Source organism: Microcaecilia unicolor, chromosome 7 (genome assembly GCF_901765095.1).
Source record: "Microcaecilia unicolor chromosome 7, aMicUni1.1, whole genome shotgun sequence".
In the NCBI taxonomy this organism is placed as follows: Eukaryota; Metazoa; Chordata; class Amphibia; order Gymnophiona; family Siphonopidae; genus Microcaecilia; species Microcaecilia unicolor.
The window spans coordinates 99,115,437-99,140,791 of NC_044037.1; the positions used below are offsets into that span (position 1 = coordinate 99,115,437).

Here is a 25,355-nt window from a genome sequence, read left to right on the forward strand (position 1 = left end):
ACAGAAGTAGGAAGTTATTTTAAAAAAGGGTAAGCCAGAATAACAGATCTATGGTGATCTATGACAAGGGTCTTGAAAGAGATGCGGTATGAAATTGGTAGCTAATGTTCAGAAAAGAATGGAATGACTCAGTCTAATTTCTTAGCACTATAAAGATGTTTTACTGAGGCATTTTGAATGGTCTGAAATCTCCTGAGTTGAGAAGATTTTAATCCATGATAGAAAGAGTTACAATAATTTCAGTTGAGATAAAACAAGTGAGTTTAGCAATAGACACAGTGCATCCTGATCCAAAAGGGGTTTTACAGCACACAATTTATTCACAATGGAAGAGATATGTAAATCAAATGTAAGACCAACATCAAAGGTAACACCAAGAGTTATAACACAATTACTAAGGGAAATAGATGTCACCTGGATCTTAGGTCAAAATGGACCAGGGAGGCATGAGTATCAGGGGAAAAGATAACAGTCATCTTCGAGGGATTGTATCTAGTTTTCCTGAGATATCCACCATAGAGATGGAGGAATGAGAGTCATGTGGCGCCAAAAACTGATTTTCCGTGTATAAGAAGAATGTTAGACCCAAAAAGCTGATTAACAACACCTCAGAGTTCTCCTTATATCAGATGATACTTTCATGAAAACTGACCCCCCCTTCTCCGTGTTGTAATCCCACCTATGTTAAATGTTCTCACTCAAAACCTGGCTGTCTTACCTAGTGCTTCTTAATTTTGTTTTTCATTGTGTGTCCTGTCTTAATTATACTGTAAACTCCAAGGAGTAGAGACGATCCTATATGTATCTTTGTATAGCGTTTTACATACTTTGTATACAAGTTGTGATAATGATGGCCATAGCTAGCAGGTTGTTAGGCTGTATAGGGAGAGGTGTGACCAGCAGAAGAAAGGGGGTGTTGATGCCCCTGTATAAGTCATTGGTGAGGCCCCACCTGGAGTATTGTGTTCAGTTTTGGAGGCCGTATCTTGCTAAGGATGTAAAAAGAATTGAAGCGGTGCAAAGAAAAGCTACGAGAATGGTATGGGATTTGCATTACAAGACGTATGAGGAGAGACTTGCTGACCTAAACATGTATACTCTGGAGGAAAGGAGAAACAAGGGTGATATGATACAGACGTTCAAATATTTGAAAGGTATTAATCCGCAAACGAACCTTTTCCGGAGATGGGAAGGCAGTAGAACGAGAGGACATGAAATGAGATTGAAGGGGGGCAGACTCAAGAAAAATGTCAGGAGTATTTTTTCACGGAGAGAGTAGTGGATGCTTGGAATGCCCTCCCGCGGGAGGTGGTGGAAAAGAAAACGGTAACGGAATTCAAACATGCGTGGGATAAACATAAAGGAATCCTGTTCAGAAGGAATGGATCCTCAGGAGCTTAGCCGAGATTGGGTGGCAGAGCCGGTGGTGTGAGGTGGGGATAGTGCTGGGCAGACTTATATGGTCTGTGCCAGAGCTGGTGGTGGGAGGCGGGACTGGTGGTTTGGAGGCAGGGATAGTGCTGGGCAGACTTATACGGTCTGTGCCAGAGCCGGTGGTGGGAGGCGGGGCTGGTGGTTGGGCGGCGGGGACAGTGCTGGGCAGACTTATACGGTCTGTGCCAGAGCCGGTGGTGGGAGGCGGGACTGGTGGTTGGGAGGCAGGGATAGTGCTGGGCAGACTTATACGGTCTGTGCCCTGAAGAGGACAGGTAGAAATCAAGGTAGGGTATACAGAAAAAGTAGCACATATGAGTTTATCTTGTTGGGCAGACTGGATGGACCGTGCAGGTCTTTTTCTGCCGTCATCTACTATGTTACTATGTTATGTAATAATAATAGTCTAGTTTTAAAACTGTTCAATCTCCTTTTTATTATTGCCAACAACTGGATCCAAATCTAGTTAAGGTAGACTCTACCCACTGGTATAGGTTTCCCCTTCCTCGAAAAGATCTCCAGTTCTGAAGGAAGCCCTCCTCCCTACACTATCATCTGATCCGTGCACTGGGACTCCATAGCATAGTCTGCCTCTGGGGTCTTCCACACATCTTAGTTCTAATCTGTGTCTGTGACTTTGGGAAATCATTGTTCCTAGTTTACTTGGCTGTAATTTTCCTTTGTCTCCACTCTCCATAGGCGGTCAGTGGCCCAGCTGTTTGGGGAGGCTAAAGGGGTCAGGTGCGGGTGTTACATCCATAACTTCTACAGAGTACCATCTAAAACTTAATTTTTATTTTCTCATTTCCATCTTCCAAAATTCCAGACAGCAGATGTACAAAGCAGGACCCAAAGCAGTCCAAAACAAGTAAAATCAGAAACAACACAGTCTATACCTCATTGTTCAACAACCCTTAGGATTCATCTTTAGGTTTAAAAAGCAAAACCATGTACATGTAAGCAAAGTTTAAAGCAAGTGCCCTTAAAATGTAATACTTGATAGCAATAATGAAACAGTGATGGAATATTCACATAGTAAGCAGCCTGAGCCAACAGATTTATTTTCCATTGAATATAATTAACTTTGTATGAACTTGGCAGCTAATAGTGTGCTGAACTGGACAATGCTGGGACATTTAGACTGACTTGACAGAACTTCTTCATGAAGGAAGCCCTTTCCTCATTATTCAATACCTCTCTGTGAAATACTAGTAATAAAAAAGGCAAGTGAATTTTTATAATATACCACTGCAATCAACAAAACAAAAGGAGCAAGTTTCCACATCCCATCTTTTTTTTTTTAAATGTAGGCACAGGAAAATAATATGTTAAATGCTCCTTCAACCTAATTAATATATATTTTTAAAAATTATACTTATAAATAGTAAGTCTGATTGTTAATTACCTGATTCTCATAACATGATGTCTGTTTTGGAGGCCCTTTAATAAGTGAAAACATCTCTGCATGAATACAGGGAGTCCCTTTAACCAGCACCTCCAAATGACACAATGAATTAAAATTTAGAACAAATTAGGTACTCTAACCGATGAAACCAGTACTTCCTCTATGTACATCCGTATGCTGCACAAGCTGGTATGTTTAAAAATATAAGTGAGATCAAATAAAAATGTTACCAACAACAAAGAACGACAGCGTGGATAGAGCAGCTCATAGATTTGCTTGCTGTGTTTTGGGTGAATGGGGATAACAGCTGTGCAGAGGAGATGGAAAGGGAAACTTACCTAATTGGCTTCAACTTTTTGATGTCATTCCGACTCCTGTTATCAAACCTCTACTCTTTCCCTTAGTGCCGCTCCTTCTTCCTTCCTCCCTCCTTCTTAACAGTTTCTTTCTTTGTCCTGCTTCTTCCCACCCCCTCCCCCAAAAAAGCAGTCGGACTCAGACATTTGCCTTCTTTTCTTAGATGTGGATTAGTCTGTGGCGTACAGTGCTGCCGGTAGTAGTCTCCATCCTAGTGATTGAGGCAGCAGGCCTGCCTCAGGGATTCAGACTTCTTCCTGTGACACGTCCCACCCTCGTGGATGCAGGAAGTTTTTATTTATTTATTTGCTGCATTTGTATCCCACATTTTCCCACCTATTTGCAGGCTCAATGTGGCTTACATAGTGCAGTAGTGGCAATCGCCAATACTGGCATGAACAAATACAAAGTGAAGTAGTGACAGATAATGATCAGAATTGACAGACATATTGGGGGTCAAGGGGAAAGTAGGTTAAGTCCAATACAAACATTTATATTGTTGTGTTTGCGTGGTTAAGGCATTTAGGTTGGGTCGTTTGAGTATGCCTTTTCGAACAAGTTAGTCTTTAGGAGTTTCAAGTTAATATGGGGAACTAGACAGGGATGCCCCCTGTCACCCCTTTTGTTCCTGCTATCCTTAGAGCCTTTGGTGGTGAAAATTAGAAATAATACCCACTTAGAGGGAATAAAAGTGGGAAACAAATAATACCATATCAGTATGTTTGTGGATGACAATTTATTATTTGCGACCCATGCTGACTGAAATAGGAGTATTCCCCCAGATTCTATATAGTGCGACTTAAGTTGTACGTGCAAATCCAGTCGTATTCTGGTTGTGTAAGAGGAGGCGGGACGCCTAATAGGGGGAAGGCTGAGTAGCTCCCGAGGCAGGCCTAATGTAATTGGTGGAGACCAATACTGGTAGCAGTGTGAGAATCAGGGGAGGGGGAATGGGAGTCCCGAGTACTCCTGGCTAACATCACAGTGGATGGCTGTGCACTGCAGCAGCGGGAGTTCCTGACCCACATCTCTAATGGGCACTTCTTGCTCTTTGTGTGGTGTTCTGCTGTGCAGCATACTGCCTTGGTTACCTTTGGGGAGGCTTTTTGGGTCGTCTTGCGACTGGGGAGGCTTAGCCTCCCAAGCTAATAATACCTGAATACTAATACTAATACCTGAACACTAAGGCCTGAATTGAACTTATTTTATATCTTCTGTACTTTAAATGTAACAAGATTCTGTATTTCTCATTCCATAATGGTGATTGCCATTACGGCATAATGTAAGCCACATTGAGCCTGCAAATAGGTGGGAAAATGTGGATACAAATGCTGCAAATAAATAAATAAATACCGGGCACCTATGCCACTTTCCTATTAAGCCTTTATGTTAATTAAGCTCAGTTACCAAAATGCACAGCCAAGCCATGCATCCCTGATCTGGCTGCATATAAAACATTGTAATTTTAAAGGATGCTTGAATGCCACCTGGATGAAAGAGACTTCAGGAATCCATGTTTTGCTATCCCACTCCATACTATCAACACTTTTGATGGATTCCAGGGCCCTAATTGACCTATTAGTACGGAGGATATACTGCATAGATTTTTTTTCTCACCATCCTCCAAGCTCCTGTCAGAATTCGGCTTCAGGGTTGTGACAGGTGAAACCTGTGTCTCTCCCTGCATATCTTCATAGGACTGGGAACCTGGCAAGATGAAAAAAAAAAAAAAGAAAAATGAATCAGGCACAGTGCAAGCTATGCCTATAGGTACATCCTAGCACAATTACATCACTGTGCATGTCTATTCTTGTTTTCGTCTCCTAACCCTACTCAGACATAACACAACACATTACAGAGGATGCAAGGTAGCTCCTACATGGGGAAACATACTTTAGGTCAGTGGCGTATTCACAGGGGGGCCTCGGGGGCCTGGGTTCCCTCACCTTCAGCTTGGGCCACCTCTGCTTTCATGGCTGGTGGGGATGCCAAGCCTTGCCGTCCAATGACGTCTCCTGCACAGTCCTGCCTGTCCTGCCTGTGCTGAACAAGCAGCAAACACTTCATTCAGAAGTTTGAACTTACCATGCATGCAAGAGCTGTTATTAGCGGCTGAAGAGTGCCTGCTGAATGAAGTGCTTGCTGCTCATTCAGCACAGGCAGGACTGTGCAGGAGGCGTCTTCTGATGAGGGTTTCCCCGCCCCTTCGCCGGATGTCCTTAGAGATGGGTGCCCTTAGAGATGGGCGTCCCCGTTCGATTATGCCCCTCCACGGGATTTAGGCACCCAGAGTTATACAATAACACACAACCCAATGCACATGCAAATCCTAATTGGTGCCAATTAACTTCAATAATTGATTAGCGCCCAATAATTGCTGTTAATTGGCTTGTTAACCAATTAAGTTGGTGACCTTTACAGAATTCAGGGGATAAAGGGCAATTCTTTAACTGGATGCTTGCATTTACATGCCCTTTGCATATGCATGATTATAGAATACAGTGGACTCTATTTAAGTGCACATCAGATAAGCGCATGCTCTGTTTAACTGCATGCCGTACTTCGGTCCCATTTTTGGTGCCATCAATTTCTATGGGGACAAACTTTGGTTTAGCGCACCACTAATAAGTGCAAGATTCGCTTACATGCATGGTTTAAGACCGCTCCTCTGCAAGGAAGACTCCGCATAAGCGTGTGCAAGGAATATGAAAGCCGACTGGCACGTGACAACCAACGAGATTTCAAATTTACCGTCCCTTTAGCTGCCACAGGCAGAATAAGCGAAAAAATGTTGTTAGAGTGTACACTGGGGTCGTCGTGGCGGAACTGTAAGACTGGCTGAACGAATAGAAGTTCTTAAAAAATTAGAAAACAAACAAAGTCAAGCATCTATTGCTAAAGGATATGGTGTCATACCCAGTCAAATTTCACGTGTCTTGAAACAGAAAGACCAGCTTCTGGAAGACTGGCAAAACAATACAAATCCACAACGGAAACGAAAACGGGCGGGAAAAGCTGAAGAGGTAGAAGATGCTCTTCTTCGGTGGTTTTCTCGATTCAGGAGCAGACAGTTTCCTGTCAGTGGTCCACTGCTTATGGAGAAAGTTAACCAGCTAGCTGAAAGTCTTGGACTAACTGAATTCAAAGCCAATGTTGGATGGTTGGAAAGATGGAAGGAGAGGAACAACATAAAATTCAAGAAACAGCATGGTGAGAAACAAGACGCTGATGACTTTGGTGCTGAAAATTGGGTTGTTTCAGTTCTTCCTACCATCTTGAACGAGTTTGCACCTCGTGACATTTTCAATGCTGACGAAAATGGTTTCTACTGGCGAGCGATTCCTGATGGAACACTTGCATTCAAACATGCCGAAACTAATAGAGGTAAAACGTCGAAGGACTGACTGACAATCCTCCTTTGCTGCAAAATGGATGGGAGTGAGAAGTTGGAACCCCTCGTCACTGGAAAGAGCAAACAGCCCCGTTGCTTCAAGAAAGTTAAGCGACTCCCTGTGTCATACGAGCCTAACGTAAATTCATGGATGACTGGGGAAATTTGGAAGCAGTGGCTAAAGAAGTTAGACACTAGAATGTGGGCACAAAAGCGTCAGATTTTGTTGCTTTGTGATAATTGTGCTGCACACAGGGATAAGGTCAGGCTGTCTAACGTCAAGGTGGTCTTCCTGCAACCAAACACTACCTTTCTGATCCAACCTATGGATCAGGGCATAATTTTTATTTATTGTATTTTTATTGTATTTGTACCCCACATTTTCCCACCTTTTTGCAGGCTCAATGTGGCTTACAGGGTATGGAAATGAAAACGTCGTTATATGATTTGAAAGAACAAAAACAGTCAATCATAAGCTGAGGTGAAAGAGGAATTCAGATGGAAAGGTGTTAGGTAGGGTCGTGTGAGAGGTGTTGTAGATTATAGCCAATTTCAAATAACATTATCGGGCTCTTGTGCTGTGTCATCTGATGAGTGTTATGGATGACCAGACTGGCAAAGATAAACGTGCTGTTGAACTGGCTCGTAATCTATCACTGTTGGATTCCCTGCATATGCAGAATGAAGCCTGGAATCATGTTACACAGGCAACCATAGGCGCCGACTCCGTGGGTGCTCAAGCACCCCCAATAATTTGGCAGTGGCACGTGACGACGGTGACGTGACCGCTCCCTCCCTGCACTGTCCGTTCCGACTCCTGACTCCTTGCCCTGCTGGCTGCACCGCTGTCTGTGCTGTCCGTCATAGGCACCCCGTATAAGAGGCTTGGGGAGGCTAAGCCTCCCCAGCCCGCCACTGCCCCGCCGCCGCCGTACCTTTAAATATTATAGTTTTGTTGGAGTCGCGGACAGCCGGCATTGAAGTCATCGGCAGGCTTACGCCGGTTCCAGCAGCCTTCCCTCGTTGCAAGTCGGATGATGGCTCCGCCCTCTTCTGACGTATTTCCTGTTTCTACGAGGGCGGAGCCATCATCCGACTTGCAACGAGGGAAGGGAAGGCTGCTGGAACCGGCGTAAGCCTGCCGATGTCTTCAATGCCGGCTGCCCGCGACTCCAGCAAAACTATAATATTTAAAGTTACGGCGGGGGGGGGGGGGGGCCGGAAGGAAACAAGGCAGACGGGAGAGGAGAGGAGCGTTGCTGCACATGGTGGAAGAAGGGGAGAGGAGAGGGCAGGGGAGAGGAGGGTTGCTGGATGAAGGGAAGGGGAGAGGAGGGTTGCTGGACATGGTGGAAGAAGGGGAGAGGAGGGTTGCTGGATGGAGGGAAGGGGAGAGGAGGGTTGCTGGACATGGTGGAAGAAGGGGAGAGGAGAGGGCAGGGGAGAGGAGGGTTGCTGGATGAAGGGAAGGGGAGAGGAGGGTTGCTGGACATGGTGGAAGAAGGGGAGAGGAGGGTTGCTGGATGGAGGGAAGGGGAGAGGAGGGTTGCTGGACATGGTGGAAGAAGGGGAGAGGAGAGGGCAGGGGAGAGGAGGGTTGCTGGATGAAGGGAAGGGGAGAGGAGGGTTGCTGGACATGGTGGAAGAAGGGGAGAGGAGAGGGCAGGGGAGAGGAGAGTTGCTGGATGGAGGGAAGGGGAGAGGAGGGTTGCTGGACATGGAGGGGGAGGGAGGAGTGAGGAAGGAGATGAGATAACAGAAAAGGAAGAGAGTAGAAAAACTGCACATGGATGAAGAAAATAGGCAAAAGCTGGATCTACTGGACAGTCAAGTTTGCGGAGGACCCAGCTTTTACTTATGGATGTAGGACAAGAAATGAAGAAGAAAGGCGGAAAGTAAACAAATAAATGGAAAGGAAGCCCTGGAAACGGAGTTAAGAGGACAGATAGCAGCAGAATCGGATACTGGGCCAGCACAATCAGAAAAACAAAGTCACCAGACAACAAAGGTAGAAAAGATCATTTTATTTTCATTATAGTGTTTGGAATATGTCCACTTTGAGAATTAGGTGTTCAACATTAAAAGTTGATTTACTTATTTATGACATTTTATCCCACATTAAACATGAATTAGGATGTTTTGTGGCTCTACATGAGAATTGTGATATTATGATCCCTTGTTTCAATATTGTTGACGGTCTGCATTTTCCGTATGGGTGGTATATTGGTGTATTAGGTTCTGCCCAGTGTAATATTTATGGTACAGTAAGGTTCAGAGTGTGTTTTTGCACAAAGTTGTGCATAGTGTTTTGCAGTTGAGCGATTGTGGTTAGTATATGCTTTGAGCAACCACTTTATTCTTTGACATATGATACATAGCTAATATCTAAATTTAATAAAAGGTATTAATTGTGACATTTATTTATTTTTTTTCTGTGTGTGATCAGACAATTATGGATTTAAGCCCCACCCTGGCCCCACCCCTAACCCCGCCCCCTTTAGCCTCCCCAAACAGTTGGGCCACCGACCGCCTATGCTGTCCGTCCACCCACTCGCTCCGCCTCCTACCTGGCTCCTTCCTTCAATGCTCCTGACTGACTCTCCGTGTGCAGACACTGCCTTCGTTCGCCATCGGAAGCTTTCCCTCTGACTCTGCTCTTTCCGGTTCCGCATAGGCGGGATGATCAATCAATCATCACCATGCTGCAACAGAGAGGCAGAGCACAGAGGAGCTTCCGGTCCCGAAGCGGAGCCACCGTCGCGAAGCCGAAGAAGCTCGAACTTAGGCAGTGGTGGGGTGGGCCGGTGGCACCGCGCGTGACGGCGTGATCATGTCCTCGGTCCTCCTGTCCTGTCTCTCCCGAGTCCCGGGCCGGCTCCCGCTCCAGTCCCTGATGCTCCCTGCCATGGCCCGCCCTGCACAGCTTCATTGTTCAACTTCCTGTCCCGCATAGGCAGGAATCGCGGGATGCTGCAGCCTGCAGACAGCAGAGGGAGAGCTCGGGAGCACGAAGGCAGCTGCTGTGTGGTCAGTGGTGTGCTTACTAGCGGTCCGGATTGAAGGGCAGAGACTGAGAGTGAGCCAGAGAGGGCGAGGTACAGGGAAAGGTGCCAGCCCAGCCCCAGATGACGTAGGTAAGGTTATTTATTTAGGTGTGTAGACATATAAATCTGCATTACAGTGTGTTAAGCCTAAAGCTTAATGTAGTTCAGTAGAAGGGCCCCCTAGTCTAATTAGCTTGTACAAAGGTGGTTATTGGTGAATTTATTATAAAAGAATAATAGTATGTTTGCTGATTCATAATCCAGTGTGAGCATTTGAACCCAATAATTTCACAGAACCAGTGGCGTACCAAGGGGGGGGCGGTCCGCCCCGGGTGTCGGTGGGGGGGGGGGGGTGCTCCGTCATCTCCTGCCACCACCCTGCATTTTTTTTTTAATCCAATCAGCGAGCGACGCAGGCAGCGCCTCGTGTCTGCCCTGCAGTGTGCTGTCAAAAAAGAAAATCGCTTTGCCGGCGTCGGGCCTTCTCTCGCTATGTCCCGCCCTCGAGGAAATAGGAAGTTACCTCAAAAGTGGGCGGGACATAGCGAGAGAAGGCCCAACGCCGGCAAAGCGATTTTCTTTTTTGACAGCACACTGCAGGGCAGACACGAGGCGCTGCCTGCGTCGCTGCATGGATTTAAAAAAAAAACGCAGGATGGTGGCAGGAGAAGAGGGCTCTGTCGCTCTCCACGGAGGGGGGGGGGGGCTCAGATGGGAGAAGGAGGTGGGGGAGCTCAGAGGGGAGAAGGGAATTGGGGAGGGGTGAGGGGAGCTCAGAGGGGTCCGCAGAAGGGAGAAGGGAACTGGGGAGGGGTGGGGGAGCTCAGAGGGGTTCACAGAGGGTTGAAGGGAACTGGGGAGGGGTGGGGGGAGCTCAGCGGGGTTCGCAGAAGGGAGAAGGGAACTGGGGAGGGGTGGGGGAGCTCAGAGGTGTTCACAGAGGGGACAAGGGAGCTCAGAGGGGTTCTCAGAGGGGAGAAGGGAACTGGGGAGAAGGGAACTGGGGAGGGGTGGGGGAGCTCAGAGGGGTGCTCAGAGGGGAGAAGGGGATTGGGGAGGGGTGGGGGTGCTCAGAGGGGAGAAGGGGTCTGAAGCTGGAACTGGGGTCCGACAAGGGGGCAGGAGGGAGAATGGGTCCATTGCCGGGGCAGGTGGGAGAATGGGTCTGGGGCTGAAAAGGGGGGTTGCAAAGCATGTGATGGATGAAGGGGGCTGGAACTGGGGGCTGAAAAGGAGGGTATTTGGGATAAGGGGGCTAGTGCTAGAACTGTAGGCTGAAACGGGGCAGGGGCTGAAACTGTGGGCTTTAAAGGGGACAGGGAGAACTGGCTGGGGCTGAAGCTCAGGACTGGTGAGAGAAAAGGGCTGGGGTTGAAACTAGGGGCTGAAAAGGGGACAGGGAGAAGTGGCTGGGGTTGAAGCTCAGGACTGATGGGAGAAAAGGGCTGGGGACTGGTGGGATAGTGGGGCTGAAAAGGGGGGCCGGTGGGAGATGTGGGCTGGGGCTGGAACTAGGGGCAGGTGGAACTGGGGGCTGAAAAGGGGGGCAGAGAGAGAGAGGGGACAACAGACCCTGGAAGGAAGTGGGGAGCATGAGGGAGGGCAGACCCTGGATGGATGGGAGAGGGAGGGCAGACGGGTTGAAGGGGCAGAGAGAAAGGTCAGATGGTGGGTGGAAGGGGGAGAGAGAAAGAAGGCAGACTGGGGCAAATGGTAGATGGAAGGGAGAGAGAGGGCAGACAGTGGATGGAAGGGGCAGAGAGAGAGAGGGCAGACAGTGGATGGAAGGGACATTAGAGAGGGCAGACACTGGATGGCAGAGAGAGAGCAAAGACAGATCCTGGATGGAAGGAAGACAGTGAAAAGAAGATGAAAGCAGAAACCAGAGACAACAAACTGTAAATATATATTTTTATTATTTTGCTTTAGGATATAGTATTGTAGCTGTGTTGTTTATAAATAGAACATGTAAATAAGGTAATCTTTTTATTGGACTAATTTTAATACATTTTGACTTAACTTTCAGAGAACAAAACCCCCTTCCTCAGGTCAGGATAAGATACTGTAACAGCACTATACTGTACTGACCTGAGGAAGGAGATTTTGGCCTCTGGAAGCTAAATTTATTAGTCCAGTAAAATGGTATTATTTTATTTTCTGTATTTGTTTTATTTCTATTTGTTAATTTGTAAAGTGGTGATTGGTATTTGTTAGTTTTTTCAAATTTACATCTGCTGTCTTTATATTTTGCACAGTACTAGAGGACATTTTCTGTTTCTGTGGTGTTGCATTGTATACAGAGTCTGGCATCGGGGGTTCAGTTTAATTTTTGTCTAAATAGAAAGTTTATGATTACTTATCCTATAGTGGATTAGGGTGTATCTGTGTTTGTGAAAAAGACATGGCTTTCAGTTGGCATTGACTGTGCAGGATCTACGATCTGTACTGTTCTGTCTGGTTTCGTTTTACAATAGGTGAATTGATGTTCTAGTGCTCACTGTAGTGTTTAAGATGCTTTCCTTTTCCTTGTCTGACTCGTAGAAATGACTGCTTATGGTATGGTAGAATTGCTCTATATGTCCTGAGTGTTTTGTATTCTCGGTATGCCTAGTACTGGATTTGGGGGGGGGGGGGGGTGTTAAAAAAATGACCGGCCCCGGGTGTCAACTACCCTAGGTACGCCACTGCACAGAACCCATATCCCTGTGGTGCTGGTGAGGCTGGAAATCGCAGTGCTTTCCCAGGAGGGAGCCTGGAACTGGGAGGGATGGAGGGGGGGGGGGGCTGGAATGTGGGGGGAGGGGGGAGGAGAGGGGGCGGGGGTGCGGTGGGGAATGCACCACCTGTAAAAAAAAAATTTCAGCACCCCCAATCATTTTGAAAAGTTGGCTCCTATGCAGGCAACCATTGTGAACTACTACAAGCGGGCAAGCTTTGTTAAGGATGTGGAGAGGGACGAAACAGATGCAGCTGTTGCAAACACGTCAGATGAACAGGTTATTGACATCCCAGCCGGTGTTACTGAAGAGGAGTTCCATCGCTACTTAGCTGTTGATTACGATCTACAAACAGCTGAAGCCAGCACTGATGTCAAGATATGCGCCTACCCACAGGCAACAACGGCTGATGATGGAACAGATGATAAAATGAGTAGCGAGGCACATGCTGACGAAATTCAACAACCTCCTCCTGTCACTTTTGCAAGTGCGCTGGAGAGTCTCAACACCGTGCGGGCCTATCTGGAGGCCACTGGATGTCAGTGCTATGACAGTTTTTACCGTCTGGCAGACGTAGTCTATGGAACTCACAGACCCAATAGTGTACAGAGGCCTATAACTGATTACTTCAAGGAAGCCTAATGTCAGTTAATGGAGGCTGTATACTGTACGTATAATAAACAGTACTGTACATATGTTTATCAGATGTCAAGCTTCTTTGGGTCACAACGGTTAAGTGCACACTCTGGTTAACTGCATGCATTTCTTTGGTCCCAGACCCTTGCACTTAAGCGGACTGCACTGTACTAGCAGTTACGCATGTAAGTATACACTTACCTGTGAAAGTGGGAGCAGGGTGCCTAAGCAGTATTCTGCAAGAAGGAGTGTACATGTAGGCAATGGGGGGTCAATAGGCAGGGCTGCCACATTTTATTCTAATAAGTTTATGTTATTGTAATGAATTGTTTGTATATTTAGTCAATGTGATGGTTTTATTTGTATTTTATGTGTTTTTATGTGAACATTATTATGAATATTTATTTATTTATTTATTTTATTGCATTTGTATCCCACATTTTCCCACCTTTTTGCGGGCTCAGTGTGGCTTACAATACATTATGAATGATGGAAATACAATTTGTTACAATTCTGTTATGGTCACAGGGGTGTGCTGGTAAATTGTTAACAGGGGGCTCTCTCTCGCCAGCAAAGTAAAAGAGAATTCAGGAGGGGCCCAAGCCCACATTTTGGGATCCATTTGTTAAAGTAACCATGGAGAACCGGCTCCCAAAATTCTTAAAAACTTAACAAACGGCTCTCGAGAGCCTGTGAGAGCCTGCTCCAGCACACCACTGGTTATGGATTACATTGTGAAGAGTTATACGAGACAGATCAAATGTCGTTAAGGAATATAACAATGGAAAAGAACAGTGAAACATTGGAAGGAAACAACGGAAAACTAAAGGGCAATATATAATAACAAGAAAACATATGGTATACATTCTTCTGTGAGTAAAGGTATGAGTGTGGTGAGATTTCGGGGGATGAGAATTCAGAAGTGGATGTATTGATGCATTACTGAACAGTGAGTGTGGACTTTATGTGTTTTGGTTCTTTCCGTAAATTTTAGCAAAAAGATGTGTCTTCAATAATTTGCAGAAGGTGGTTTGTTCGTAGATCGTTTTCAGGTTGCGCGGTAGTGTGTTCCAGAACTGCGTGCTCATGTAAGAAAAGGTTGACGCGTGCAGCGCTTTGTATTTCAAGCCCTTGCAGTTAGGGAAGTGGAGGTTGAAGAAAGTTCGGGATGATCTTTTAGCGTTTCTGGGTGGTAAGTCTATTAACTCAGACATGTAGGCTGGGGCTTCGCTGTGAATGATTTTGTGGACTAATGTGCATACTTTAAAAGTAATGCGTTCCTTGAGTGGGAGCCAGTGTAGTTTCTCTCGTACGGGTTTTGCACTTTCATATTTTGGTTTTCCGAAGATGAGTCTGGCTGCTGTATTCTGGGCTGTTTGAAGTTTCCTCAGTATTTGCTCTTTGCAGCCTGCGTATAGTGAGTTGCAGTAATCCAGATGGCTGAGTACGAGGGATTGCACTAGGCTGCGAAAGACAGATCTTGGGAAGAATGGTCTTATTCTTTTCAGTTTCCACATGCAGTAGAACATCTTTTTGGTTGTGTTGTTTGCATGGGTTTCGAGTGTTAGGTGTCAGTCGATAGTGACTCCAAGGATTTTTAACGTTTCTGAGATTGGAAGGTTTAGTTTTGGTGTGTTTATAGCGGTAAATTCATTCGTGTTGTATTTGGAGGTAAATATCAGGCATTGGGTTTTTTCTGCATTTAGTTTCAAACGAAATGCATCTGCCCAGGTGTTCATGATGTATAGACTTTGGTTGATTTCATTGAAGATTTCTTTGATGTCTTGTTTGAAAGGGATGTATATTGTTACATCATCGGCGTATATATATGGGTTGAGGTTATGGTTTGATAGGAGTTTTGCCAATGGAATCATCATTAGGTTGAAAATGGTTGGTGAGAGGGGTGATCCTTGTGGAACTCCACATTCAGGTGTCCATGCGGCAGACGTGGCTGAATTTGATGTGACTTGATATGACCGCTGGGTTAGGAACCCCTTGAACCAGTTTAGGACATTTCCTCCAATGCCAAAATATTCAAGGATGTGTAATAGGATTCCGTGGTCAACCATGTCGAAGGCACTTTACATGTCAAATTGTAGGAGGAGTATATTGTTGCCGGTTGCAATCATTTGTTTAAATTTAGTCATAAGGGTAATTAATACTGTTTCTGTGCTGTGATTCGATCGGAATCCTGATTGGGCATCATGCAGTATTGAGTATTTGTTTAGATAGTTTGTGAGTTGTTTAGTTACCATTCCTTCGGTTATTTTGGTTATTAGTGATATGGATGCTACTGGTCTGTAATTGGTTATTTCCCTTGCGCTTTTCTTTGTATCTTTGGGTATATATACGCCGATGATGTAACAATATACATCCCTTTCAAACAAGACATCAAAGAAATCTTCAATGAAATCAACCATTTCTAACTTTGCTCAGGTGCTGACCTCTCTGTCTGTACCTGAAGCAAACTCCTCCAAAGTAAAACAAATTTGGACCTTTTAAATTCCAAACTTCTCAACTTTCTGGCTATAGGGCAATTTTGGAAGTTAAATCATTTGAAAATTCTGGTCCCATCCAGAGAATTGCCTTAACAACAGTAGTTAGCTGGCACTTGGGACTTAATCATTACACAGCAGGAGGGCAATTTTGGAAGTTAAATCATTTGAAAATTCTGGTCCCATCCAGAGAATTGCCTTAACAACAGTAGTTAGCTGGCACTTGGGACTTAATCATTACACAGCAGGAGGTAAGGGTTGAGCTCTGAATAGGGGTCAAACCATTTCTAACGTTGCTCAGGTGCTGACCTCTCTGTCGTACCTGAAGCAAACTCCTCCAAAGTAAAACAAATTTGGACCTTTTAAATTCCAAACTTCTCAACTTTCTGGCTATAGGTGAGAGACCTGATATTCTCTTTAATTTAATGCTTAGTGCTTAATTAATTTTGCCCTGTGAAACCTCTTATTTTCATTCTTTCTTTCTCTTCCTGCCAAGCTCTGAGAGGGAGGCTGCATTGTATTGTATTGGGGCTCTAAAGTGCATTTTACATTGTTGAAACTGATATAATTATTGGGAATATCTGGATTTATGGTTCAACATTTTTATTGATGACAACCAGGATATACAAGACCTGTGAGACATTTCAAGATCTTAACAGCTGACACAAATAAACAATACAACATTATCCGTCATCAAGTTTTACATTATTAATAGGTCTCCCAACTCCCCCCTCAACTCTCCCCCCCCCCCCAACTTCACCATAAAGATCAGCAATGGACCTGCAGTTCCCAAATGATTTGGTTAGCACCCTTTCCTGGGGCCCAAGCTGGAGAGCCTGTGTTCTGATGGCCCTCCCTCCTACCACCCCAAGGTGATCTCTTACCAAGACCTAATACGAGTGCATTGAACTAAAAATAACTCCCCTCCCCCCTCCCTATCCCCTTCTGCCTGAGCGACCTATGAACCCACCAAGTCAGTAACCTCGTTCTTACTTAAGTGACACAAGTGGCTGAAGTAGGATCCTTTAACGCGCTGAGTTTATTAAGAATGTAACTTCGTGCTTTGGGAGACATCACATTAATATAATCTGTCCAAGTTAAATAAAAATGTTTTTGTGTTTTGAAATTAAGCAGAGCATCCTGAAGCTCCAACAAAAGTAAGGCATGTAAACGATTACGCCATTGCCAGAAAGAGGGGGCCCTCTCCAATGTCCAATTCACCAGGATACATTTCATACCAACCACAGAGGCCTTGTGAACAAGTGCATTTTGGTAAGCTGTACCCCCCTCCACCGGACTTTGGCATCCCAGCAGAATGCATTTTGGCAAACGCCTGATCCGGGCTCCTCCTACACCTTCCAAAAACCGTAATATCCGTCTCCAAAAAGCCTCAGTTGCAGGGCATTGCCAAAAAGCATGGTAAAAATCACTTTGGTTCGCCCCACATCGCCTACACTGAGCCGATTCTAGATACCCCATCCGGAATAAACGGGACTGTGATGTGTATGCTCTGTAGATTACTCTAAACTGACATTCCCGAAGTTCTACACTCCTAGTCCATTTCCCCACCCCTCTCAACCCCCGCAGAAGATCCCTGGTTGAGACCTCCGTCTGTGTGTCTTCTGCCCACCTAGCAGCCACTTTCCCTAAATCTCTCTGTGGGCGGGTAGCTATCAATCGCTTATACAACAGGGAGATGGATACAGGGTCCCCCGACGGTACCTCCAAAAGATCTTCCAGCTTGGTGGCCACATCGACACCCAGCGTCCTCTTAGGCAAAGAAGCTACATAGTGTCGTACCTGTTCGTAAGCAAATCTGGAGCTCCAATCTGTAGGATTTAGACCAAGGTCCTCCATGGATTTGATTGCTCCAGCAGGCTCCAGTACCTGATGTAAAAATACAATCCCCCTCTCACCCCATTCCCTCAATCCAAGATTTTCAGTGCCCGGACGAAAGGCGTCATTTCCTTGCAGGGGGAGAAGCCTACTACACCCACCATCAAAGGCCCAAATCTTAGCCAGGTCCCTCCACAACGCCCTCAATGGTCCTATCAAAACACTTGATCTAGCTTGTGCCTCCAGGGAATATCTGGATTTATATTACAACAAGGAAAGTTTACTTTTTTATATTCTAGGGCAATTTTGGAAGTTAAATCATTTGAAAATTCTAGTCCCATCCAGAGAATTGCCTTAACAACAGTAGTTAGCTGGCACTTGGGACTTAGAGGCAGATGCACTAAAGCTAAATGAGCCTTTAATGACTCTCCAACGAGGAAAATTTGATCCGTTGCATGCATCAAAGGGCTTTTACCGAGGAAGCCAGCAGCTAACGAAAACGGAATGGAGATGAGCAAATAGTGTGAAAACACCATTGAAACGACATGCACTAACCTTTTCCGATTGCCTTTACGCAGGAAAAAGGCAGGAAATCTAACGAGAGGTCTGGACCTCTCGTTAGGACAGCTCTGTGCCAGGAAAAATCATTAAGTGAAAAAATAAACAAACTTTGAGCAAATCCCAGCGCATTAGCAGAGCTAAAAGCACTGTGATTGGTCCAAAGGACGTCAGAAAACACATAAAAAAATAAAAATAAAAAAAGGATCGGGAGGGGGCAAGGGCGCTCATCAGGAGCGTCCTGTACGGGCGGCCTTGCCCCCCCCCCCGCTGCTCCCCACTTTCCGCCGCTCCCCCCACCCCGAAAAAGCAAACTTCTAGCAGCCCCTGCCCCCCTCCCTTCCTCGCTACTCTGTCTCACCTCAGCTCCGCCTCCTGACATCCTCCGCCCTGTGCCCCGCCCCCTCTTGGGGTCGTCGCCGCCATTCCCCTCCTCCATCGGGCCCCCCTCCCTCTTACCGGGCCCGTGCAGCGCCTCTCTCCTCTGTCCGAAGGCGCTGCACGGGCAAGAAGAAAGCTGATGCCTGCCTTCACCCAGCTTCTGTCGCGCGTCTCTCTCCTCCTGGGCCCGCCCCTGTCTGACGTCGGTAACCTACGTAGGTTACTGACGTCAGACAGGGGCGGGCGCAGCAGGAGAGAGACGCGCGACCGAAGCTGGGCGAAGGCAGGCATCAGCTTTCTTCTTGCCCGTGCAGCGCCTTCGGACAGAGGAGAGAGGCGCTGCACGGGCCCGGCACGAGGGAGGGGGGCCCGATGGAGGAGGGTAATGGCGGCGACGACCCCAAGAGGGGGCGGGGCACAGGGCGGAGGATGTCAGGAGGCGGAGCTGAGGTGAGACAGAGTAGCGAGGAAGGGAGGGGGGCAGGGGCTGCTAGAATTTTGCTTTTTCGGGGTGGGGGGAGCGGCGGAAACTGGGGAGCAGCGGGGGGGGGGGGCAAGGCCGCCCGTACAGGACGCTCCTGATGAGCGCCCTTGCCCCCTCCCGACCCTTTTTTTTTTTATTTTTGTTTTGATTTGGGAGCCATGTGCTTGTGATTTGACTGTGTTTTGACTGTTTGTGGCATGCGCAGAGCAGCTAACATAACGCTTGGCTGCTCTGCGCATGATTTGGGGGCCGATTAACGATGTGTATTGTGATTCTTTGATACATTGTACGTTTCAATACCGATCTCAGCATGTGTGACTTTTTTTTTTGGTGCATTTTTCGTTATTTTAAAATCGTTAGGGACTTTAACGATTTAGATTTTTTTACGTTTGGTTGCTGCATCTGCCTCTAAATCATTACACAGCAGGAGGTAAGGGTTGAGCTCTGAATAGGGGTCAAACCATTTCTAACGTTGCTCAGGTGCTGACCTCTCTGTCTGTACCTGAAGCAAACTCCTCCAAAGTAAAACAAATTTGGACCTTTTAAATTCCAAACTTCTCAACTTTCTGGCTATAGGTGAGAGACCTGATATTCTCTTTAATTTAATGCTTAGTGCTTAATTAATTTTGCCCTGTGAAACCTCTTATTTTCATTCTTTCTTTCTTTCTCTTCCTGCCAAGCTCTGAGAGGGAGGCTGCATTGTATTGTATTGGGGCTCTAAAGTGCATTTTACATTGCTGAAACTGATATAATTATTGGGAATATCTGGATTTATATTACAGCAAGGAAAGTTTATTTTTTTATATTCTAGGGCAATTTTGGAAGTTAAATCATTTGAAAATTCTGGTCCCATCCAGAGAATTGCCTTAACAACAGTAGTTAGCTGGCACTTGGGACTTATAATCCCACCCACCCCAGGGTTTTCCACTCATTTATAGACAAACCAAACCTCATTAACTTTACTCAGTCATACACAGGCAGTCTTACAGACTGTTAACCCCAACTAAGTACACCTGTTCATACCCAATTCAACGAATCAGGATGACTTTTATTCTCTGCAATAATTGTGGTACTTTAGTTTCAAGGCCAATCATCTGGAGACTTAAAGCTTGCCCTATCTGTCTTCAACTATCTAGTTTTAAACAAGAGCTCAGTAAAGTAATGCAAGAATTGGATACAATTAAAGCAGCTTCTAGGATTGCACAGAGAAATAGCTTCTCACCACTCCCTCAAAGAATAAAACCACATAAGAACAGATGGTTCACAGTAGGCTCAGGCAGACTTCGTCATGTGACACAGAAGCATCCGCCCGCACAAGTGTTGCCACTAAAGAATTCTTTTGCTCCATTACAGCACTGTAATGCTCCTGAAAATAGAACTGAAGCAGAGGAAAAAGCAATAAAGTTGGAACAAAAAGACATGAAGGTACCCAAAGTGAAAAGACACCCCCAAATCACTAATGTTGAAACACATACCAAGAAATATAGGTGGAAAGTGATGGCCACAAATGCTCGTAGTCTAAGCAATAAAGTTCATGACCTTCAAGCCCTGATGTTGGAGGCAGACTTAGATGTTGTTGCAATCACAGAGACATGGCTCAACAGTTCCCACGAATGGGATGCAAGCATACCAGGCTATAATCTATTTAGGAAGGATAGAGAGGGTCGTAAAGTTGGAGGAGTAGCTCTGTATGTGAGGAATGATATCATGGCGACTGAAATGACAGGGACCTGGGGAAAAGAAGAAGCGAAATGGATTACCTTAAAAAGAGAGGATAGAACCTTGTCCACGTGGGTGTTGTCTACAGACCCCCCACACAATTAGAGGAACTAGATAAAGATCTGATTCAAAAATTCAAAAATTAGGAAAGAAAAAAGAGGTTCTGTTGATGGGAGATTTCAATCTGCTGGATGTAGATTGGAAGGTTCCGTCTGCCAAATCGGAAAGAAGTAGAGAGATCGTGGATGCTTTCCAAAGTGCTCTGCTCAGACAGATGGTGACGGAACCCACGAGGGAGGGAGCGATGCTGGATCTGGTGCTCACAAATGGGGATAATGTGTCAAATGTGCGAGTGTGTGCACACCTGGGAAGCAGTGACCATCAAACGGTTTGGTTTGATATGACGGCTGAAGTGGAGGGCGGCCACTCTAAACTCAAAATCCTGGATTTCAAGCGTGCTGACTTTAGTAAAATGGGGGAATACCTGAGGAAGGAGATGATGGGCTGGGAGGACGAACATGAAGTGGAAGGGCAGTGGTCCAGGCTGAAAGAAGCAATAAATAGGGCCACAGACCTTTATGTAAGGAGAGTAAATAAAAGCAAGAGGAAAAGGAAACCGATATGGTTCTCCAAGCAAGTAGCTGAGAAAATAAAGGCTAAAGAGTTGGCGTTCCAGAAATATAGAAAATCTCAAGAAGAGGAACACGGGGAGGAATACCGGATGAAACTGAAAGAAGCCAAGAGAGAGGTACGTCTGGCAAAGGCGCAAGCGGAAGAACAAATGGCTAGAAATGTAAGGAGGGGCGACAAAAATTTCTTCAGGTATATTAGTGAAAGAAGAATGACTAAAAAGGGAATTGTGAGACTAAAAGATACAGCGAACCGCTATGTAGATAATGATGAAGAAAAAGCCAATTTGCTAAATAGATACTTTTGTTCTGTTTTCACTGAAGAAAATCCTGGAGAAGGACTGCGAGGGACTGGCAAAAGTACACCTGAGAATGGAATGGATATAGCACCGTTCACGGAAGAGAGTGTGTATCAACAACTTGGAAAGCTAAAGGTGGACAAAGCCATGGGACCGGACGGGATCCACCCCAGAATATTGAGGGAGCTCAGAGAGGTCCTGGCGGGTCCTCTTAAAGATTTGTTTAATAAATCCTTGGAGACGGGAGAGGTTCCGAGGGACTGGAGAACGGCGGAGGTGGTCCCTCTTCACAAAAGTGGTGATAGGGAAGAAGCTGGAAACTACATGCCGGTAAGCCTCACTTCGGTTATTGGAAAAGTAATGGAAGCGATGCTGAAGGAAAGGATAGTGAATTTCCTAGAAGCCAACAAGCTGCAAGATCCGAGACAACATGGTTTTACCAGAGGGAAATCGTGCCAAACAAATCTCATAGAATTCTTTGATTGGGTAACTGGAGAATTGAATCATCGACGTGCTATAGACGTAATCTACTTAGATTTTAGCAAAGCTTTTGACACGGTTCCTCACAGGAGGCTCTTAAATAAACTAGATGGGCTGAAGATAGGTCCCAAAGTGGTGAACTGGATTAGGAACTGGTTGACGGACAGACGACAGAGGGTGGTGGTAAATGGAGTTTGCTTGGAGGAGGGAAAGGTGAGTAGCGGAGTGCCTCAGGGATCGGTGCTGGGGCCAATTCTGTTCAATATATTTGTGAGTGACATAGCCGAAGGGTTAGAAGGTAAAGTTTGCCTATTTGCGGATGATACTAAGATTTGCAACAGAGTGGACACCCGGGAGGGGGTGGAAAGCATGAAAAGGGATCTGAGGAAGCTAGAAGAATGGTCTAAGGTTTGGCAATTAAAATTCAATGTGAAGAAATGCAAAGTGATGCATTTAGGGAGTAGAAACCCACGAGAGACGTATGTGTTAGGCGGTGAGAGTCTGATAGGTACTGAGGGGGAGAGGGATCTTAGGGTGATAGTATCCGAGGATCTGAAGGCGACGAAACAGTGTGACAAGGCGGTGGCCGTAGCGAGAAGGTTGCTAGGCTGTATAGAGAGAGGTGTGATCAGCAGAAGAAAGGAAGTGTTGATGCCCCTGTACAAGTCGTTGGTGAGGCCCCACCTGGAGTATTGTGTTCAGTTTTGGAGGCCGTACCTTGCGAAGGATGTTAAAAAAAAATGGAAGCGGTGCAAAGAAAAGCTACGAGAATGGTATGGGATTTGCGTTCCGAGACGTATGACCAAAGACTTGCTGACCTGAACATGTATACCCTGGAGGAAAGGAGGTACAGGGGTGATATGATACAGACGTTCAAATACTTGAAAGGTATAAATCCGCAAAAAAAATCTTTTCCGGAGATGGGAAGGCGGTAGAACAAGAGGACATGAAATGAGATTGAAGGGGGGCAGACTCAAAAAAGATGTCAGGAAGTATTTTTTCACGGAGAGGGTGGTGGATGCTTGAAATGCCCTCCCGCGGGAGGTGGTGGAGATGAAAACGGTAACGGAATTCAAACATGCGTGGGATGTGCATAAAGGAATCCTGTGCAGCAGGAATGGATCCTCAGAAGCTTAGCCGAAATTGGGTGGCGGAGCAGGTGGGGGAAGAGAGGTTGGTGGTTGGGAGGCGAGGATAGAGGAGGGCAGACCTATACGGTCCGTGCCAGAGCCGGTGATGGGAGGCGGGACTGCTGGTTGGGAGGTGGGAAATACTGCTGGGCAGACTTGTACGGTCTGTGCCCTGAAAAAGGCAAGTACAAATCAAGGTAAGGTATACACATATGAGTTTATCTTGTTGGGCAGACTGGATGGACCGTGCAGGTCTTTTTCTGCCGTCATCTACTATGTTACTATGTATTGGGGTGAGTAAAATTTTTCCTTTTTCTTTTGGGAAAAGTCCGTTTTGTAGCATGAAGTTTACGTGATTCGTTAGGTCTATTATGAATTGTTGAGGAGCTGATTTCATGAGGTTGTTTGGGCATATGTCTAGTTTACAGTGGGATTTGGCATATCTTTTAAGTGTTTCAGAGATGAGGTCTTCTGATAGTGGTTCGAATTCGGTCCAGGTTCTGTCTGCTGGGTATATTCCGTCTTCTGGGTCTAGACAATCTAGAAGTGTGGCGTATTCAGTAGGGCTGGCAGATATTTTGAGTCGTAATTGTATAATTTTCTCCTTGAAGTATTTCGCAAGGTTGTCAACGTCTGGTATGTCTTTGCTGTTGTTTGTAACTGGTGTGGTGTCTAACAGTTTGTTCACAAGGTAGAAGAGTTTATGTGTGTCTTTGTAATTTGGTCCTATAATTTTCTTGTCTTTTAGTCTGTTTTATGGTATATTTGTATTTCCTCCGAAGTAGTTTCCAGGCATTTAGTGTTTGTTCATCTCTCTTTTTGTTCCATGCACGTTCTAGTTTCCTGACTTGTGTTTTAAGTTTTTTCAGCTCTTCGGTAAACCATGGGTTTGTTTTTTTTCTGTGTGATGTTCTGGTTTGGATTTATTTATTTATTTATTGCATTTGTATCCCACATTTTCCCACTTTTTTGCGGGCTCAGTGTGGCTTACAATATAAAATGAATGATGGAAATACAATTTGTTACAAATTGGTTATGGATTACATTATGCAGAGTTATGCGAGACAATCGAAGTGTCGTTAAGGAATGTAACAATGGAACACAAACATTGAAACATTGGAAGGAGACAATGGGAGCTTAGAGGGCAATATTAAGGCATAAAAACATATGGTATACATATTTCTGTGAGTAAAGGTATGAGTGATGTGAGATTACGGGGGATGAGAGTTCAGAAGTGGATGTATGATGCATTAATGAACAGTAAGTGTGGACTTTATGTGTTTTGGCTCTTTCCGTAAATATTTTCAAAAAGATGGGTCTTCAATAATCTGCGGAAGGAAGCTTGCTCGTGGATCGTTCTTAAGTTGCGCGGCAGTGTATTCCAAAACTGCGTGGTCATGTGAGAAAAGGTTGACGCGTGTAGCGTCTTGTATTTCAAGCCCTTGCAATTGGGGAAGTGGAGGTTGAGGAAAGTTTGGGATGATCTTTTGAGGCGATTTTGTCTAATGTTGTTGTACATAAATCATCCCATTCTTGGAGGAATTGGATGGTGTCAGCATTTGTTGACCATTCGTTCTGGTATATCTGTTGCTAGTACTACTACTATTTAGCATTTCTATAGCGCTACAAGGCATACGCAGCGCTGTACAAACATAGAAGAAAGACAGTCCCTGCTCAAAGAGCTTACAATCTAATAGACAAAAAATAAATAAAGTAAGCAAATCAAATCAATTAATGTGAACGGGAAGGAAGAGAGGAGGGGGTAGGTGGAGGCGAGTGGTTACAAGTGGTTACGAGTCAAAAGCAATGTTAAAGAGGTGGGTTTTCAGTCTAGATTTAAAGGTGGCCAAGGATGGGGCAAGACGTAGGGGCTCAGGAAGTTTATTCCAGGCGTAGGGTGCAGCGAGATAGAAGGCGCGAAGTCTGGAGTTGGCAGTAGTGGAGAAGGGAACAGATAAGAAGGATTTATCCATGGAGCGGAGTGCACGGGAAGGGGTGTAGGGAAGGACGAGTGTGGAGAGATACTGGGGAGCAGCATAGTGAATACATTTATAGGTTAGTAGAAGAAGTTTGAACAGGATGCGAAAACGGATAGGGAGCCAGTGAAGAATGTTGTGGGGTCTATTTTTCCTCTTGTGGTGTATGTTGTTCGCTCATGTTTATTGATTGTGTTTATGTGTGTTTTTTGCCAGTAGAGAGAGACCTTTGCTTTATGGTGGTCTGACCATAATGTAGGTGTCCATCTTGTGTCATTAAGTATGATAGTTGAGTCCGGGTCAAATTTGTGTGTTATGATGTCTAGTGTGTGTCCTTTTTTGTGTGTTGGTTGCGCGTTGGGTGCGTGCAGATCCCAGAGTTTT

At 45.5% G+C, this 25,355-nt stretch overlaps 1 protein-coding gene across 2 annotated transcripts in view; it reads right to left on the minus strand.

Moving 5' to 3' along the window:
• CD19 (CD19 molecule) overlaps window positions 1–25,355 on the minus strand; it is a 171,849-nt gene that overhangs the window by 26,423 nt on the left and 120,071 nt on the right. For both annotated transcript variants that reach the window (XM_030208735.1, XM_030208734.1), the window contains exon 13: window positions 4,814–4,903. In XM_030208735.1, coding sequence (XP_030064595.1) covers window positions 4,814–4,903 — 90 coding nt within the window. The remainder of the gene's footprint in view (window positions 1–4,813; window positions 4,904–25,355) is intronic.